Below are 19,479 nucleotides of genomic sequence, written 5' to 3' on the forward strand. Positions count from 1 at the left end.
ATATCAGCCTTGCTTACTAAACTTTGGGTCTTCCGTAAATACTAAACAGGATCAATTTCATTTTTAAAACTGATTTTCATTAACAAATAAAGCCACAATGAATAAAGACATAAGGTGTGAGTGTGTGCTTGTGTCTCTGTATACGTCTCAAAGAAAGGATCCACATCGAACTGATAGCAGTGGTTACTCACTGGGAAGGTAGAGGCGTTGAAGGGGTGTATTATTCTTTTTTTTTTTTTTAAGATTTTATTTATTTATTTGACAGAGACAGAGACAGCCAGCGAGAGAGGGAACACAAGCAGGGGGAGTGAGAGAGGAAGAAACAGGCTCATAGCAGAAGAGCCTGATGTGGGGCTCGATCCCATAACAACGGGATCATGCCCTGAGCCGAAGGCAGACACTTAACCGCTGTGCCACCCAGGCACCCCAGGGGTGTATTATTCTTATACTCCTGATTTGTTTTAATATTTTTGTAGGGAACATGCATTGCATGTTATATCTGAAATAGAAAAATAACCAAAAAAATTTAAAGAAGTCTTAGCCTCCGTGGCACTATGTATATGATATCTCCAATGTCAAAAAGTTCAAAATACAGTATTCTCTTTGAAACTTCAAAGAAATGGAGGTGATAAAAATTTGGCTCAATGCTTTTTCAGTGATATCTTTGTATTTTTTTTTCCAAAATCTTACCAGAGTAAGAAAATGATCTATGACTGAGAGTAAAAATGTATTTGGAAAGCAAATAAGAGACAGAAAAAAGCAAAAGTGTGGGAAAAGTAGAACTTGTGTGTTTTATAAATTATAAAAATCCTTCATGCAAAAAATTTTACAATCCCAAAGTCAATGGATTCATAGGCGTAAGATCTGAGAAACACTGTGACTAAAATCAGTAAAGCTATTCAAGTATTTAAATATTTTAAGGAGCAAGTAAGTGTTCACCATAAGACAAAATGAGAGAACATCTGGAAGGCAAAGAGGTTGAAAGATTGAAAATTAAAAAGCAAATGGTGTGCTTAGTGCTACTGTGGGACCTCAGCAAATGGATAGAAACCCATTTGAAGACAAATACAGAGTTTGTGTAATTGCAATGAGCCCGAAGATGGGTTTAGCATTTATACATCTCCTGGGAAGCTTGGTGAGTCAGAAACATAAAACCAAAGCAAAGTCAGGTTATTAAAATATTATTTCCTGTTGTATTGTAGAACTCGAGAAGAGAATAAACATACCGATTACTTGCATGGCTGGTTGCACGTCTGTTGTGGCCTCTTCCAACAATGACAGCAGCTTGGCTGATATCTGATGCACAGATTCAATGTTGCTAAACAAGCTGTCCACGTCCAACCGATCAATCTGAAGAAACACAAACACTGAACACCAGCTGATGGAGAAAGATGCACTGTATTTAGGATGTTTTCTCCTGCTAAACAGTAAGCATTCTATATGCCAGCCCATGCTGCTTCCATCAACCATTTCTGTAAACATTCGTATTTGGGATTTCTAGAGTAAATGTGCAGTTTTTCATGCAAAGAAAAAAAGAGGGGGAGAGGATGTTGCATCTGTTCCCTCTTCCTTTTTCTTTATTTTGACCAGTTTTAATGAGTCAAATGTGCGTATATATATTCCTATAAAACCAGACTGTGAAGAAGATTTAAGCCACCTAATCAGTATTTTTATTAACTGCCATCTACTAGGGTATGTACTAGTGCATATGAATTTAGAACACTTTAATGCTTATACAGCAGAAGTCAGACCTTACTCTAGGCAAGTAACTATTTTCAAAGCTGTTTTAAAACCGCAGATGTTCTAAAAGTGATGACAAGTGGATGTGCTGAGTTGCTTCCTGCTTTTTTTCTTAAAAGAAATGTGAATGGAAATTTCACCAAACATGTTCTACTAATTAAAGATTCATCATATTTTGTAACCTCATGCATGCCCTCAAAAACCAGTGTAATCATTCCTAGATCTTAGAGAGGGTGCTTATACTATTTTATTTATTCATTCTTCTCCGCTTCATTAAATATTTCCTAAGGGCCTTCTATGTATCAAGAATTGTAATAGAAATCGAACTCTGTCTTAGGCATTGGATGATTACTACAGGGATGGCCAACCATCCTAAGCTATCTAAGTAGAATTTGGTGAGCTATGTGCCCCGATTTTGCTGGGTCTTACTCTAAATCTTTCTCTTGAGTTTACGTCTGATCTCTTTTCATAATCAGATGGTGTTTAGTTGGCTCATGAACAGATTGGAACAGATTCCCCTGGGCTACCACAGGGATAGGACTAGGTGCCTTTCTCCGTGGTTTACCGTATGTGGAGTCATAGGTGGATAATCAAGTCATCAATACTCAGGTCGTGGAAGGGCTTCACAGGTGGAAAGCAGAATCGCCAGTTCCAGACCAGGTCAGCATATTAGGGGTGAGAGAGACAGAGAGTTCAGGTAAGGATCTAAAAAGGAGGCCAAGAAATGAAGCGGAATTGGGAACAAGGGAGGAGGCAGATGTGGAGGAATTCTGGAGATGAAAGTCAATACGGTAGCTTCTTCGTCACGCTCAGCATCCGTCTCTTTGGGTGCGCTAAGTCTGTGGTGAGGGGAGGGGAGCGAGGAGGCAGGTTGCTCATCTTTTTATCCCGTCCTTCTTTGACGTTGACTCATCTGTTGTACCCCATACCAGGCAGAGATAGTATTTTGATAAGGATATTTTGTTATTAAACATGAAGCATTGTTTCACATTCCACCTTGTTTAAAATTTGGTGACTATGTCAGTTATTTCTTATGCAGTATGATCTAGCTATCCACATTCCTTCCAACCATCATGGGAAATTCCTCACATTCCTATCATCAGTCTTATCCGTAAGAAAACTCCCAGCCTCATTTGTAATCAAATTCCGTGTGATTCTGTGTGGTGGGTTTATTTCAATATTTTAAGTATTATTTAATTTTGTGTTTAAAATTTTAAATTTATAAAACTTTTTATGTCTTCTAAAATAATCTGTATCTCCATACTGTATTATTATATTGCGATCATTATTAGGTCTTCAGGTATCTAAGTATCTCATGAAATGTTCCTTTAATTTAAATAGTCATTTTAATTGGATAGGGCACGTACGGCTCTTTTGCCTGAAATCTATGGATAGTTAAGACTTTCAATTTCTATTTTATAACACGTATTTAGTATTATACAAAATATCTAAAGGGCAGATAACAGTTACATGACTTTTTGTTAACTGATAATTGTAATAGCTAAAGATGTCATGTATTTATGGGAACCACTGATTACACACATTATTTAGTCTAAGGAATGGCTTTATGCATTGAGTATTAATTAAATAGCAATGGGATAACTTTGAATAGTGCAAAATATGGTTTCCAAAAATTGTATATGAATCAAATTTTGGGGAGAGGAGCAGAGGGAGAGTCTTTTTTTTTTTTTTAAGATTTTATTTATTTATTTGAGAGAGAGAGAGCGAGAGCACAAGGGGGGCAGAGGAAGAGAGAGAAGCACACTCCCTACTGAGCAGGGAGCCTGATGCGGGGTTTGGTCCCAGGACCCTGGGATCATGACCTGAGCTAAAGGCAGAGGCTTAACTGACTGAGCCACCCAGGTGCCCAGCGAGAGAGAGTCTTAAACAGATTCCACACTGAGCGTGGAGCCTGACTTGGGGCTTGATCTCATGACCCTGAGATCACAACCTGAGCCAAAACCAAGAGTTGGACATTCAACCAACTGAGCCACCCAGGCAGTTCCAGATTGCCTCATTTTAGATGTACTAGTTGAATTTTTTCTTAAAATCATATTTTGAAATGAATCCTTCTAACATAAATAATTTCATCCCCAATTTGCTTGCTTTATATGATGAAAGATCAGATGTAATTGATACAGTGTACCCTATTATTATTTAATTTTGTTGTAAAAACTTTATTCTGAAAAGCTTAAATGCTTTGTATTTATTATTTCATGTATCATTGCAGCTTCTCTGTAAGATATAAATAAGTTTGAAGATAGGAAAGTTCACATGAAGAGAGGTTCCATGCTCAATATTAGGAAGTCAGGATAGAGTTGGAACTGGAAATTGACCTTTTAGCCCATTACCAAGAAATACTGACAGAATATTTTGCCATCTCTGGATTTTTTTGGCTTGTTCCTGAGTTTTTCCACTAAGTTGTCACTTCTACAATTTATTTCTCAAAGTCAGAACCCTGCATATCTGTCTAATTTAGATTTTAAATTCATTTTTCAAGAATTTAATTCTATATTCTATCTATAATCTTAGCTCAGTGTAGCAAATACTAAGTAAAAAAAAATATAGCATTTAATTTCATTTCTTTTTGAAGGACAGAAAGGATTAAAACATCAATTGGCCTGTATTACCATGGGCCCTTGGGGATTCTGTGATTCATAAAATAAATTCACATTCAGTCACTGCTTTGCCAGGAACAAATGTCTGATCCAAATAGGCTTTTTAAACTGGTAGATGACTTTATAATTATTGATATAAATTCAAAGAAGCATTTATATGTATTTATTAATAATTTACTAGAAATAGGCAATGCTCTAAAAGCTTAAGCTGAGTTATATTTTAAATGGATTAAAATTTTATTTTTTGGAAAAAAAGATTTAGTCTAAGTATTCATTATCCTAAGCAAAGTCAATGCATAATAACTCAGATGTACAAAACAGAAAAATTAAAGGTTAGCGTTTCTGGTGGCAACTTAGTTCTTTGCTTTACATATGTATTCATCACAAGATATACTTCAAATGGCAAGTTCTCATTACACTTAAATAATGCTGAACTTATATTTGTGTAAATGCAAAATTCCCCAGGTATAAATACCTATGCAAAGGAAAACACACCTATAACATTTCATCAATTCAGAGACTATGGGCACTGGGATAGAATTACTTTGTACCCCACAAACACCTTACACCCACTGTGTTCAAAATATTCCTTGCATTTTCCTGCATTCTTTTTTTTTTTTTTTAAAGATTTTATTTATTTATTTGACAGAGACAGCCAGCGAGAGAGGGAACACAAGCAGGGGGAGTGGGAGAGGAAGAAGCAGGCTCCTAACAGAGGAGCCTGATGTGGGGCTCAATCCCAGAACGCTGGGATCATGCCCTGAGCCGAAGGCAGATGCTTAACGACTGCGCTACCCAGGCGCCCCATGCATGTTCCTGCATTCTTATCCTAGCCTGAGCTCTTCCTTTTGCTCACAAATGCTTTGCCCTCATAATACCTTGCAACATTCTACCTGTCCGAAATGAAGATGGTAATGATAGTGTTTGTCCAGTAGTTTTGACCATCTCTCTGTCTTTTCTGTTGTTTTTTGGGGGGAAGCCACAGCTCCCCAGCTCTATCTGAACTGGTGGAATTGTCAGTCATGATGCCCTGCCCCATCCCCGACTCCCTGCATTGTGGTCATGTGACCTAGCTGGACACAGGGATTGGATCAGGATGGGCAGGTTCCCAAGCAGAGCCAATGAGAATCTTCCCTGATTTTTAATGAATGGTTGTTAGGAAATAGAAGGGCCTGGATTATAAGCCTTAAGTCTGTAAGTTTCTGTCTTTAGCAGGCATCTTTGTGGAGATCTTGGTTGTGATCGAGTCGATAGAGCGAGGGAAGGCTAAGCCTGCATCTCCCTTGCCTAAAGCAAGACATCCTTATTACAAAAGTAATAAATTGCCTTTTTATTTAAGCTAGTTTGAATTTTATTTGTTACTTGTAACCAATAGTGGACTAATCCACTTTTCTTTATTTCTAGCCCCAAATCTCACTTCCTCTTAAGAAATCGTCCCTGCTCTCTTAATTAAAATTAACCTCTTCCTCTCCTTTGCTTTCATTACTCTTGCTTTGTATGACTCAATGCTGATATTGAAGCCCACCATATATATCACAGATATTTATTAATTTATCTGTCTCTATGTCAAAACTGTGAGCTCCTCCAGGACATTTGTCTTTATGAGTTATTTGAATACCCCACTGTATCTAATATACTACTAGGCCCATGCCTAGTTACCCAATAGAAGTTTGACCATTTAAATGGAATCTAATCACTACAATTCAAATGATATATTTACTCTGTGGGAGCCATCAATAAGTGTTCCTCGTAATCATTCTACTGGGCCCTGAATAACAAGTACAGTATAAAATGATCAAAAGAGGTTTGAAGAAGAAAAATCAAAATCACCTAATTTGGTTGTTAAAAATATCACATTAAGTGGATTTTTTATAACTTTCTACTTAATTTTATCTACGAAGACAAACTGTTGTACTCAGTTTGGCTATTAGTATACCTGGAAAATTTGCTGACAGAGGGCAGATTTCCTCTTAGTTTACACTTGGGAAATGCCTGTTTATTGTTTTCTGTTTAATGAGCCCCGGGACACTCGGCCTAAAACCCAATCATAGGGAAGAATAACAGAACAGTCAGGTGTCATGCAGACAGACCTCCAACCACCTTTAAAAGTGAACATTGAAAAGAAGTCTAGGAACAAACTCTTTAAAAAAACCCACTATTATCATAAAAGTAGCTCATGTTCATTGTCAAAAATTAAAGATGGGCGGATAAGTAAAAGAAAGACAACACAATCACCTAGAATTCTACCACACAGCAGTAACCACTGATATTCTGAGGTATGTCCTGCCAAATTGTTTTTCTCTCTCTGTGTGTGTGCATGTGTACAAAAGATTTATATACTTCAAATAATGTTTTAAAATTTGTCTTTTTTAGGGGCGCCTGGGTGGCTCAGTCCGTTATGCAACTGCCTTTGGCTCAGGTTGTGATCCCAGGGTTCTGGGATCGAGACCTAGGATGGACTCCCTGCTGCGGGGCGGGGGGGTGGGGGGAGCCTGCTTTTCCCTCCCCACCCCTCCCCCTGCTCATGCTGTCTCTGGCTCTCAACTAAATAAAAATAAAATCTTTCTTTAAAAATAAATAAAATAAAATAAAATTTGCCTTTTTAAAACGTAGTTATAACAGGAACTTCTTTTTATGCCATTAATCTTCCTCAATTGCACCATTTTTTAATGTCAACATTATGTAGAAATACTTTAGTTTATTTAACCAGTCACTAAATCTTTGAAATCTAAACAGAATGTCATTTTCAGTATTATAAAGGCGGCTCTCTTGGCTAAAACCTGCTTTACACACATGATTATTTCCATATGATAAATTTCATAAGTATAACTATAGAGCTAAAGTTATTAATATTTCTTAAGGCTTTTAACAAGTGTTGGCAAATTATAGCAGCAACTACAAACATTATTTTTCTTCTAATAACCAATGGATTAAAGGCCCTCAATTGGATATTACTGTCCTGACCTCAGTTTAGAAATATATTTTTAGGCTTCTAATTTGATGGTCAAAATCACACAACTTTAAAGTTACACACACACACACACACACACACACACACACAACTGTAGAAGAGAGAAGACAACAAACAGCATTGATTTTGCAGGTCATAGTGATTGCCATCAATCAAATGCTTCTCCGGAAATTGTTTCTGGAAAAGACTTCTGTGTTTCTATTTGATGTGGTTTGGCAGTAAATCTAGGTTCAACATAGGGTCCAATATTGGGCCCTTAATTAGAACCCATACTGAGGAAATCCACCTTGAACATCATCTTGCTCAGTTTTAGAGAACGCTGGTCCCATCCACCCTTTCTAGAAGGCATTTCCGTGCACAACATTATGGGGAGACCTGGGTATGTTCCTTAGATTAGTTTGTCCCATTATTAATCTTGGAGCCTATAAGCCAAATGACATTAAGACTGTAACTGTAAAAAGTAACAGGAGAATGGAGGAAAGCTGAAAACATATAAAAACCTATAAGAAGTGGAAACCTAATGGGGACATTGTGAGAGGAAAGAACCAGGCCTTGTTTAATTTTTTAGTGGGGCAATTGAGAAGCAAAGGCTTGTGAGACAGAAATTGCAGCAAGTGGAAAAGAGGATGTTGGCAGAAGGCCCTGGCAACCACAGGGCTAGGACAATTATCTAATTACTAGGGCATTTACTCAGACAGTTGGCTTCTAGATTACAAAGCCTTTCAGGGTAAACTAGCCATTATTTCATGAGGTTTCTCAAAACTCCTGATTTGTGTGTGTGAGATTTCCCGCTGTGAAACTAGATTCTAAACTGGCTAATTGAGTCAAACTACAAATTGAATCAATATCACCGCTAGACAGCAAGTCTTTTAACTAATCTTGCAGCTAAATGCCCAACTTACCCGATAACTACCCAGAAACATTCCAGGCCAGAAGACAGAACGCAGACAGATCTCTATCAGAGATGTCAATCCCTTTGCAAAGGAAGGTTGGGATTCTGGGACAGACATCTCATTAGGCTTGTGCAAGAGGAAAAGCAGAGCTGACAGACGTGAGTGAAGGCCCGGCCAGACACTGTGATCACATTTAAGAAATTCCCGAGGCCTCTGAGAAAGGAAGAGGATTGAGAAGTTCCTTCCACACTTTGTTTTGACTACTAATAGAAAAGTCAGTTGCTTCTATTGATACCCTTGGATAAAAGCAGATAGTTGATCAAGCATTCCTGCCTTTGTTTCTCTTATCTGTCTTGACACAGGGATAGGCAGAAAAGAAGTTACTTGTGGTCAGAGGTGGTCTTCAGGTTTGCTCTTCTTTCCTACTTAGAATTTTATATGAAATGCTCAGATGACAAATAGTACTGCTAGGAACAGCCCTTCTGAGCTGAAGAGCCAGGAAATCTTATGACTCTAGAAATTCTAAAAAGTATGGAATAAACACTTCAGTTATATTGTCAAAATGCAGAGGGCAGGTGTTTGAGCACTCCATGTCGTAACTGAACTACCAAATTCCAGACTCCACACCCCAGGGTCATGACAAGTGTACTCCTGTGTCACCTAGACCTCAGATATCAATAGTTTCACCTCACTGTCTCCAGCATTCTGTGAGTCTTTTTTTGTCACTCCATAAAACTCTCTCAGGCCCCACTTAGTGCTTCTGAAAAAGCTTCTAAACTCATCTTTATTCCTGGTTCCTCAAATCAGTGTGTCTGATTCTTTTCAGTCTTTCATAAACGTAAGTTTAATGAGGTTTATAATACAATAATGAATTCCCCTTCTTTAAAACATTCAGTTCCTCCCAGTTGCCTACAGAAAAATCCCCAACTTCCTCAGCCTGACAGTTTCATCTGGGCAAAACCTACCTTGTCTTATACCAATTATTTTTATTTTAAAAGAACGATCTGTTCCAATCAAAAGACATGGCTTGTCCTCACACTTGCCACGTGCTAGTTCACTTATAACTTGTGGTGTGCAACTTTTAGGCTCTTGTACTGCTCTCCTGACCATGCCTTTGCCTAACCAGTGCTTATTTGATATAGATTCTGTCCCTTCTCCAGGACTTCCTAGACCATTCATGCAGCCTGAAGTCATTCATAAACAATCAATAAGCAATTATTTCTGCTTATGTCCCAAACACTGTATTAGGTCTTGGGGATACAGCTGTGAGCAAATGAGACAAAAATCCATGCCTCATAAAGGAGACGAATAAATGAGATAAATAAGTAAAATATATAGTATATAAATAGGGTTAAATGCTATAGGGATAAAATCAAGCAGAGACAGGGAACTTGGGAGAAGCTACAGCATTGGGAATGCCTCAGCCAAATCCCCTTGCACGTAAATGTTCCTACCTACACTGAAGTGCTTCCTGCTGCTACTATCTTTGATTCTCTATCTAAAGGCTTTCTTGGACTACAGATTCCTGCTCTGTCTATACACAGGGAAGTCCAGGTGTCAGTAATGAACGCTCCCAAGAGCATCCCTCAAACAATGTCTAACAGGAATTGGTGGATCAATACCCTTTACATGTCACAGCTCTGAGGTGTGTTCTGTATAGTGCCCTAGAGGCCCTAGGGGATATGAGCCCCAGTGAGTTTCAGAAGCAATCTGTTCCTGAATATACCTATATTGTCTTCTTTTTCTTCTCTGTTTCATGTCCTTATTCCTTTACTGGTGTTCCAGGGGATCATCTCTCAAATAAATAACTTGCTCTAAAATGCCTTTTATCTGGATCTGCTTCTGAGGGAACCCAGTGTAAGACAGAGTGAGGTGGCCAAGGAATGTTTTACTGAGTTAAGTCATGACGGAGGTGAAGGAGCAAGCCATGAGGTTTTCTAGGGGAAGGACATTCAAGGAAAGAAAACAGCAAGAGCAAAGGGCTTGAAACAATAGTGTTCCTGGCTTGTTTACTGAACACAGAGATGGCCAGAACGTAGAAATAGGCAAGGTCAGAGGAAATGAGGAATCAGCTTACTTAGGACATCGTAGGTCATCACAAGAATATCAGGTTTAATCAGAGTGAGATGAGAAGCCATTGGAAGGTTTTGAGTAGAAAAGGGACATGATCTGAATGACAGTTTTTAGAAGAATCACACTGGCTGCTTGATTGAGATAAGGATGGAAAAAAAGAGAGATGGGTCATGAGGCAGGTGTAATAATCTAGGTGATTATTGATGGGTTCTTGAATCAGAGTGGAAGTAATGGAGGAGGTGAGAAATGGTCTAATTCTGGGTGAATTTTGAAGGCTGAGCTGATAGAATTTGCTGGTAGATCCAATATGGGGTTTAAGAGAAAGGAAAGTCAAAGATGACACCAGGGATTTTTGCCCAAGCATCTGGAAGAACAGAGCTGCCATCTACTAAGATGAGAAAGACTACAAGGAGAGCAAATTTTAAAGGGAAATTTGGGAACTCAGCTTTGGACTAATGTTAAATTGGAGATGCCTTTTAGACAATCATAGAAATTTGGGGAGTTAGATAAAAGCAAAGCAAGCTGGGGCGCCTGGGTGGCGCAATCATTAAGCGTCTGCCTTTGGCTCAGGGCGTGATCCCGGCGTTCTGGGATCGAGCCCCACATCAGGCTCCTCCGCTGGGAGCCTGCTTCTTCCTCTCCCACTCCCCCTGCTTGTGTTCCCTCTCTCGCTGGCTGTCTCTCTCTGTCAAATAAATAAATAAAATCTTAATTAAAAAAAAAAAGCAAAGCAAGCTTTTAGGGAAAATGTCTAGGCTGGAGATAAACATTTGCCAACCATTAGCATGTAGATAGGATTGAAAGGCATGAAACCAGATCAGATCTTCAACAGAGTGAATGTAAACAAAAAAGAGAAGAGGGTCACAGGCTGAGCCTCGATCTACTTTAGTGTTTAGAGAAGTTGGGGTAGTATGGGAAAACCAGGCGCACAGGGAGTCTTGGAAGACAGAAAAAGGAAATTGTTCTATCAAATGCTCTTAAGAGGTTAGGAAAGTGAGTGACTTTGTCTGCTAATGTCTAAAGCAATTGTTTGCTACATAACTAATTAGCATAACTAATAATGAACCACCTTCTGTTGTGATCATTTCTAGCATTGTCTTGAAATATATCTGATTGTTATTTGGCTTTTTATGTGTTTATAAGTCATTTTCTTGACCAGGTTATAAACTCTTCTAGGGCAGGACTATGACATAAATTTCCTTGATTCCCATGCAGAACTCAGCAGAGGGCATTGTATGCAATAGACAGTTGACAAACATTTAATCTTTTAATTTGCATATTCAACTAAAATATCACATTCTCCATGAAATATGGCCTCGTTAATCTGTCTGAAAGTGATCTGTCCCTTCTCTGAACTCCAGTAGCACTCATTGTCTGCACTTATCAAATACTGCTTTGCATTACACATTATCTTTTCATAGCTGTGAGTCTTGTCACCTCTAACTAGGGATCCTTGGTCTTTGATGGCAAGAATGAGTTTCACATGTCTTTATACATTCCAAGTGACCTAAAATTAATTAATTAACTAACTCATGTAATCATCAACCTTGTCTGTATCCACAGTGCCTTAAATAAGTGCTTTTTAATAAATACTTGTTTCCCTGATATGTGCTTTCTTTCTGACCCAGCACTGTATAGTCTTTGGAGTCTAAGATTTATGGCCCTGTACTGATTTGCACAGCCATACTGATCTATGCCTGAGCAAAGCTGCCCCACCATCTCTCGCACTTCATTTGAGAGGTTTATAGCATCATTATAATAATTACAGCCACTAAAATTTTGTTGCTTATTTTCACAAATAAAAGCAAGTTACAATACTGGTTTATGCAACTCCGTTCTGAGAAGTGAGGTGATGAGCGCAAGATCATGTTACCTAGGCTGAAGGGATTACTTTCCTAGATAGTAAAACAAATCTGTGTATCACATTTCTCTCTCATCTCTCTCACATCTCTCTCTATCTCTCTCTCTCTCTTTTTTTTTTTTTTTTCAGTTCTGGATGTTCCAGCCCCTGCACTGAACTGGAAAATGCATTCATTTATCTCCTCACTTGGCCCAGCAGGTTTTGATCTGCAATATAGATTATAAAAATTAGAGAAAACTGAAGTTGCCCTAAAATGGGGCTTTTGAGGTGCTTATAAATGTAACAACACAGAGGAGAGCTTCCATCATTAAAACTGTAATACAAGGATTAAAAAAAATCCCTCATTTTTTGAGCTGAGGTTTTCTGAACAAGCAAAGATAAGAGATTTCTTACCCATAAAAAGAATTTTCACATACTAGAATATTAATGTATCAGTTCCATACCCAACTAAATCTGAATCCAATCTGACAGCAAACTATGTGCCTTCCAAGATGACAAAAGTCCCTCCCAAGGAAAATGGGAACTTGAACAGTGATGACTCTGTCAGTAACTTGAGAAAGAAAGAGGCCAGTTAAATATTATATATTAATGCAGTCACTTTGTGGTTGGCACCACCATTTACTTGCATGATTTTTACTTTTAAGTTTAACATTTCATAACTATAATCTTCTCCAGCACATGAAAACTGCCATTATTTAAAAAAATTTTATTTTTTATTTTTTTATAAAGATTTTATTTATTAATTTGACATAGAGAGACAGCCAGCGAGAGAGGGAACACAAGCAGGGGGAGTGGGAGAAGGAAGAAGCAGGCTCCCAGCGGAGGAGCCTGATGTGGGGCTTGTTCCCAGAACGCCAGGACCACGCCCTGAGCCAAAGGCAGACGCTTAACCGCTGTGCCACCCAGGCGCCCCTAAAAAAAAAATTTTTTTTTAAAGTAAGCTCTGCACCCAACGTGGGGCTTAAACTCACAACCCTGAGATCAAGAGCTGCATGCTCTGCTGACTGAGCCAGCCAGGTGCCCCAAGAACTTCTCTTCCTAATAAATGTTTTAAAAAGTAAAAAAAAAAAAAAAAAAGTCATCGCTTTTTTTTCTCTGACTTTTCTAATATAACTTCAAGTATCTGACCTTATAATGGTGGAACAGTGACCCAGATTATGTAATAAATGTTAAGAGCTTTACAAAGAGGGTGAAAATTAAGTCTTTGATTAAAAATACGTAAAGGTGTGGCCACATAGATTGTGGGATTCTTCACTGTAATGTGATCTTAGTAACCATGAAAATCAGTATTTTTTTTTTAAATTTTATTTATTTGACAGAGACACAGTGAGAGAGGGAACACAAGCAGGGGGAGTGGGAGAGGGAGAAGCAGGCTTCCCACTGAGCAGGAACCCCGATGCAGGGCTCGATCTCAGGACCCTGGGATCATGACCTGAGCCGAAGGCAGACACTTAATGACTGAGCCACCCAGGTGCCCCGAAAATCAGTATTTTTAACTGATTAAAGAATATGTGTATTGATATTTAAAGCAGACTTCCAGCAAGAGTATAATATTTTATTTAAAAAAAATTTTTTTAAGTTTATATTTATTCATTTGGCACAGAGAGAGAGAGCACAAGCAAGGGGAGCAGGACAGGGAGAGGGAAAAGCAGGCTCTCTGCTAAGCAGGGAGCACGATGCGGGGCTTGATCAAAGGACCCTGGGATCATGACCTGAGCCACCCAGGTGCCCCAAGAGTATTACATTTTAAAATAAGCACATTAGCTCAGAAAAGCCAGCAAGAAGAAGAATTAGAAATTCAAATGTATTTCTTTGAGTCATTGGTCCCAGCATTTTAATTATAGTTAACGAGAGTTCCTTTGATTTTCTGAGATTCTTATTTAATATAATGACTAGAATTCCTGTTTGTGCTCTGCTTTCTGACTTTCTGAGCAGCTTCTGTTTTCATATTATTAGTCTAGCTTTGATCTTCACTCTGAAGTCTGTGAAGTCCTGTGACTGAGGAGTTTGCCCTCAGGAACTGCTGGACTGTAGGGGAAAAGAGACTAGATTGAGTAGGATGTGGAAGTGAGAGAGGGATTTAGTTGGTTTTTCCCTACATTTGTTTTGTAATCTAGAAGGACTTCTGGTATTCCAAGTATAGCATGAGAAAGAGCCAAGACACACAGGAAATTATTATTATATTTTAAAGATTTTATTTATTTATTTATTTATTTATTTATTTATTATTTATTTATTTATTTGAGAAACAGAGAGAGAGAGAGCATGCATGAACAGGAAAAGGGGCTGTGGGGGAGGGGCAGAAGGGAAGGGAGATAGAGGGGATCTCCAGCCCACTCCGTGCTGAATGTGGAGCCTGACATGGGGCTCAGTCTCATGAGCCTGAGATCAGCACCTGAGCTGAAACCAAGAGTCAAATGCTCAACCGACTGAGTCACCCAGGTGCCCTGATACACAGGAAATTCTTATATGCTATAGAGTTTCTTCTAAATGACCTAGTGTATGTTCTTACGCTAAAAATGTAGTCTCTATCTTTCTGAAACCACAATAAAAAGAGAATTAATTGAAAAGTTTTACAGAAATCAAGGTAAAGAGTCAGAGGAAAAGATTTTGTTCTTACATGTATAATTTTACACATTTATTTAAAAGGATCGTGTGTTTAAAGAGAGAAAGGAAGAGAGAGAAAGGACATTTTATTTTTAATTAAACTTTTAATTTTTAAATATGATTGTAGACTTATATGCATTAAAAAATAATAGGGATCTGTGTCCCCTTTGCCAAGTTACCCCAATTGTAATATCTTGCAAAAGTATAGCACATGTGCATTGGATTTTGATGTGATATGGTAGAACATACTATGAATGGATTTTTGTGGCTATTTGCATAAATGAGACATGTCTATGAGAAATTAGCATCTTTTTTTTTTTTTTAAGATTTTATTTATTTATTCGACGGACATAGAGATAGCCAGTGAGAGAGGGAGCACAAGCAGGGGGAGTGGGAGAGGAAGAAGCAGGCTCACAGCAGAAGAGCCTGATGTGGGGCTCGATCCCATAACGCCGGGATCACGCCCTGAGCCGAAGGCAGACGCTTAACCGCTGTGCCACCCAGGAGCCCCGAGAAATTAGCATCTTGAATCCACTTAGTTCAGGGCAATTTTTATGAAGGAAACAGAGTTTTAGAAAGTAGTTGACTTTAAGAAATTTATGGTCAGTGTGCCAAGGTGATATATTTTTGAGGCCCAGAATACAATCTGAAAATTTTGGAAGTTAACAGAGACATGAAGAGTAGCTGGGTGATTATATGAGGCCAGAATTAACCTAATACCCAAACCAGACAATGATAATACAGGAAAAGAAAACTGTGGACCAATATCTCTCATGAATATAGATATAAAAATCCTCCACAAAATATTAACAAATTGAATCCAACAATGTATATAAAGAATTATACATCATGATTGGGATTTTTTCCAGATATACAAGGCTGGTTCAACGTTCAAAAATCAGTTAATGTTATCCACCACATCAACAAATTAAAAAAGAAAAATTACATGATATAGAAAAAGCATTTGACAAAACCCAATATCCATTTATGATAATAACTCTCAATAACTAGGAATAGAGAAGAATTTCCTCAACTTGATAAAGAACTTCAACAAAAACCCTGCAGCTAATATCACACTTAATGATGAGAAACTTGGAGCATTCTTAGGAAGATCAGGTACAAGGCAAGGATGTCTCCTCTTACCACTCCTTTTCAACACTGTAGTGGAAGTTCTAGCTAATGCAGTATGACAAGAAATAAATTAAAAAGTATACAGATTGAGCAGGAAGACATAAAAGTGTCTTTGCTCACAGACGACATGATTGTAGAAAATACAAAAGAACCCACAAAAAAACCCTCCTGGAATTTACAAATGATTTCAACAAGTTTACAGAATATATGGTTAATATGCAAAAGTCAATATCTTTTTTGTATACTAGCAATGAACAAGTGGAATTTGAAGTTAAAAACACAATACCATTTACATTAGCACTCCAAAAATTGAAATACTTAGATATAAATATATCAAAATATGTACAGGACATATACAAGGGAACTATAAAACTCTGATGAACAAAATTAAAGAACTAAATAAATGGAGAGATATTTCAAGTTTATGTGTAGGAAGACTCATATTGTCAAGGTGTCAGATCTTACCAGCTTGATCTATAGATTAAATGCAATCCTAATCAAAATCCCAGCAAGTTGTTTTGTGGATATTGACAAACTAATTCTAAAGTTTTTATGGAGAAGCAAAAGACCCAGAATAGCCAACTCAATTCTGAAAGAGAAGAACAAAGTTGGAAGACTGAAAGTACCTGACTTCAAGACTTACTATTAATCTGCAGTAATCAGGGCAGTGTAGTGTTGGCAAAACAAAAGGCAAATAGATCAGTGGAACAGAAAAGAGAGCTCAGAAATACACCCATATAAATGTAGTCAACTACTATTTGACCAAGGAGTAAAGGTAATCTTAAAAAATGATGCTGGAACAACTGGACATCTACATGTAAAAAAAAAAAACAGATCTAAATGCAGACCTTATGCCCTTCACCAAAACTAACTTAGAGTGGATCACAGACCTAAATGTAAAATGCACAACTATAAAAATACCTAGAAGATAAAATAAAAGAAGACCTAGATGACTTAGAGTACGGTGATGACTTTTTAGACACACCACCAAAAGCATAATCCATGAAAGAAAGAATTGATACGTTGGACTTTATTAAGTTTAAATAATTCTGTTCTCTGAAGGACAACATCAAGAGAATGAGCAGACAGGCCTCAGAGGGGGAGGAATTATTTACAAAAGACATATCTGATAAAGGACAGTTATTCAAATCATAAAAAGAACCCTCAAAACTCAACAATAAGAAAAGAAACAACCTAATTTTAAAATGGGCCAAAGAACTTAATGGATACCTCAACATAAAGGATATAGAGATAGCAAATAAGCATATGAAATGATGTTCCACATCATGTCATCAGAAAAATGCAAATTAAAACAACCATGAGATATCACTACATATGTATTTGAATGGCCAAAATCCAGCCCACTCAACAACACCAAATGCAGAAGGTGTAAAGCAACAGGAACCCTGTTCATTGCTGGTAGGAATGCAAAATGAAGCAGTCATTTTGGAAGATAGTTTGGTAAGTTTTTATAAAACTAAATAAATTCTTCTCATATAATGCAGGAATTGTGCCCCTTGGTTTTTAGCCAAATGAAGTGAAAACTTGTCCCTACAAAAACCAGCTGTCTATAGCTGTCAAGACAGGCACCAGGGACGTCCAACTAGAAACCTCCAAAGAGAGCAGGAGATGGAAGACTAGGTGATTTTCAGAACAGGTGCTGAAAACTACAATCCCCTTTATATAGAACAGCAATGGGTTCACTCTGGTAAGGAGGGCACCATTAAAATCACAGCAAACTCCAAAGCGATATAAAAATCATTTACCAAACTAAAATGTAGTGACTGTAGCTTCAATTCATAGGACATAAATTGGGCCATGGCCAATATTACAATATTCGAACAGTATTTTCGTTGTTATAGTGCATTTATGCCCCTCCTCCTAGTCTTCTTTCTGAGATGCTTTTATCTACATTGTGCTCTGGGAGCTTGGCAAGCCTTCCTCTTACATAAGCTTCTGTAATAGGGCTGATCCCATAGTTTAAACTATAGCAACTTCACTCGGGTGGGAGGCAGAGCAGGAAGCTGAATGCCCTGGGTTCTGTGATCCTTTCCCTTTCCTGCCCCTTTGAGGAAAGAAAGGGCAAGTTCTAATTCCCCGTCTTTCATGATTCCCTATATTAGGACTTGCCTCCTCCTCTTCGGACCCTGGGAGAGAAGTACAGTAGTGTGTTAGCACAGCATGCTGTGTCACATGTATCCTACAGAACAATTGGTGGACATGGTGTAGTCCCTGCCGTCACGACACTAAACACCCCCTGCTAACCTGGACCTGCACGATAACACTGCTGCGGCCATTTTCCAATGGAGGGTTCTGCATGCACAGAGCATTGATACTGTTTTCCTCAAATTTGTGGTCTCCCAATAAATAAAAGAAAACATTTCCTTTTAAATTAATATTTGTTATCTGTGGTTAAAAAGAAAACATGTCAATATATTTTTCAGGGAGAAGCAATTCCATAATGGCATATAGGGTATAATTCCAATTTCACAAAATATTTGGGTATGTCTGTATATGCTTAGTCAATAAATAAGCATATTTACAGTACTCACTTCTAAGTGATAGAGCTATGGGTGATTATTTTTTCTATATATTCTGCCTAATAAAAATTCTTTTCAAAATTACTGCTATGAAAAAAATTACTGCTATACAGGGTACCCATATTTTAACAGAAAATCCCAATTGAACTCTTATCAACACAAAATTATAGATTATTTTTGCCCTTTTTTTCTGAAAATGCAAAATTTCATAATTCACACAATTAGATTATATGAGAAAATCCAAAATAAATAGAATATCATATAAATAAAAATCTAAATGTGCATTCAAACATATACACTTATATGAATAGAATATCCTTGGAAGGGTAAAAAGAAGCTAGTAATGGTCTCCTTCTAGAGAAGGAAATTGAGTAACTATAAGATACTATCATGTCTTGAGATTTTTGGTACCTGTGTATTATGTAAATTTTTAAAATTAAAGAAATAATTAAAAACAAAGAAAAATAAAAACACATGTTTAGATTCCTCCAACTACTCTTTTCAGTCACTTTTTGTCCCTTCCTTACGCACAAAACTCTTTTCCATTGTTAGATTAGTTTGCTCTGGCTTTGATTTATTTTGACTTACTGCCAAAAATGTACAATCCCGCCTATTGCCATGTTTGGATAATAAATAACTAGAACCTGTTTTCCCACTAAATGTTTCAACACTGAGTGTTGTCGGTAATTTTTGCCTTCTTTGCAAAACCTCTCACAATGGTGCTATTAAGGAAGATGGAACTGCTGAGTTTGATCCAGATCTCACTTAGGTGAAGTTTTGTTTATAGAAAAGCCTTGAAATTACGACTAAGATTTGTAACCGTGATTGTCACAGAATAGTTGCCAACTCGAGGGCCTGGTCTAGACACTCACTAGTCCCCTGATTCATTCATGCAAGCTCACTCGGATAGCCTAGTGCTTTTCTTAGTTTTCGACTTCCTCCTTCCAATTTTAACTTCCAGACACTACCTTGTTTCTTCTGGGACTGAAAAGACACGAATCAGAAGTGTCGAGAGAAGGCTTGCAGGCAGTACAATAGAGCAAAG

General features: G+C 37.7%; 1 protein-coding gene across 4 annotated transcripts in view; it reads right to left on the bottom strand.

The window, feature by feature from the left end:
- Positions 1–19,479, bottom strand: part of ARHGEF38 (Rho guanine nucleotide exchange factor 38) — a 124,682-nt gene that overhangs the window by 66,300 nt on the left and 38,903 nt on the right. For all 4 annotated transcript variants that reach the window (XM_034671418.1, XM_034671417.1, XM_034671419.1 and 1 more), the window contains exon 3: positions 1,227–1,350. In XM_034671418.1, the coding sequence (XP_034527309.1) occupies positions 1,227–1,350 (124 nt within the window). The remainder of the gene's footprint in view (positions 1–1,226; positions 1,351–19,479) is intronic.

The sequence above is a fragment of the Ailuropoda melanoleuca genome, chromosome 11 (genome assembly GCF_002007445.2).
Source record: "Ailuropoda melanoleuca isolate Jingjing chromosome 11, ASM200744v2, whole genome shotgun sequence".
NCBI lineage: Eukaryota > Metazoa > Chordata > Mammalia > Carnivora > Ursidae > Ailuropoda > Ailuropoda melanoleuca.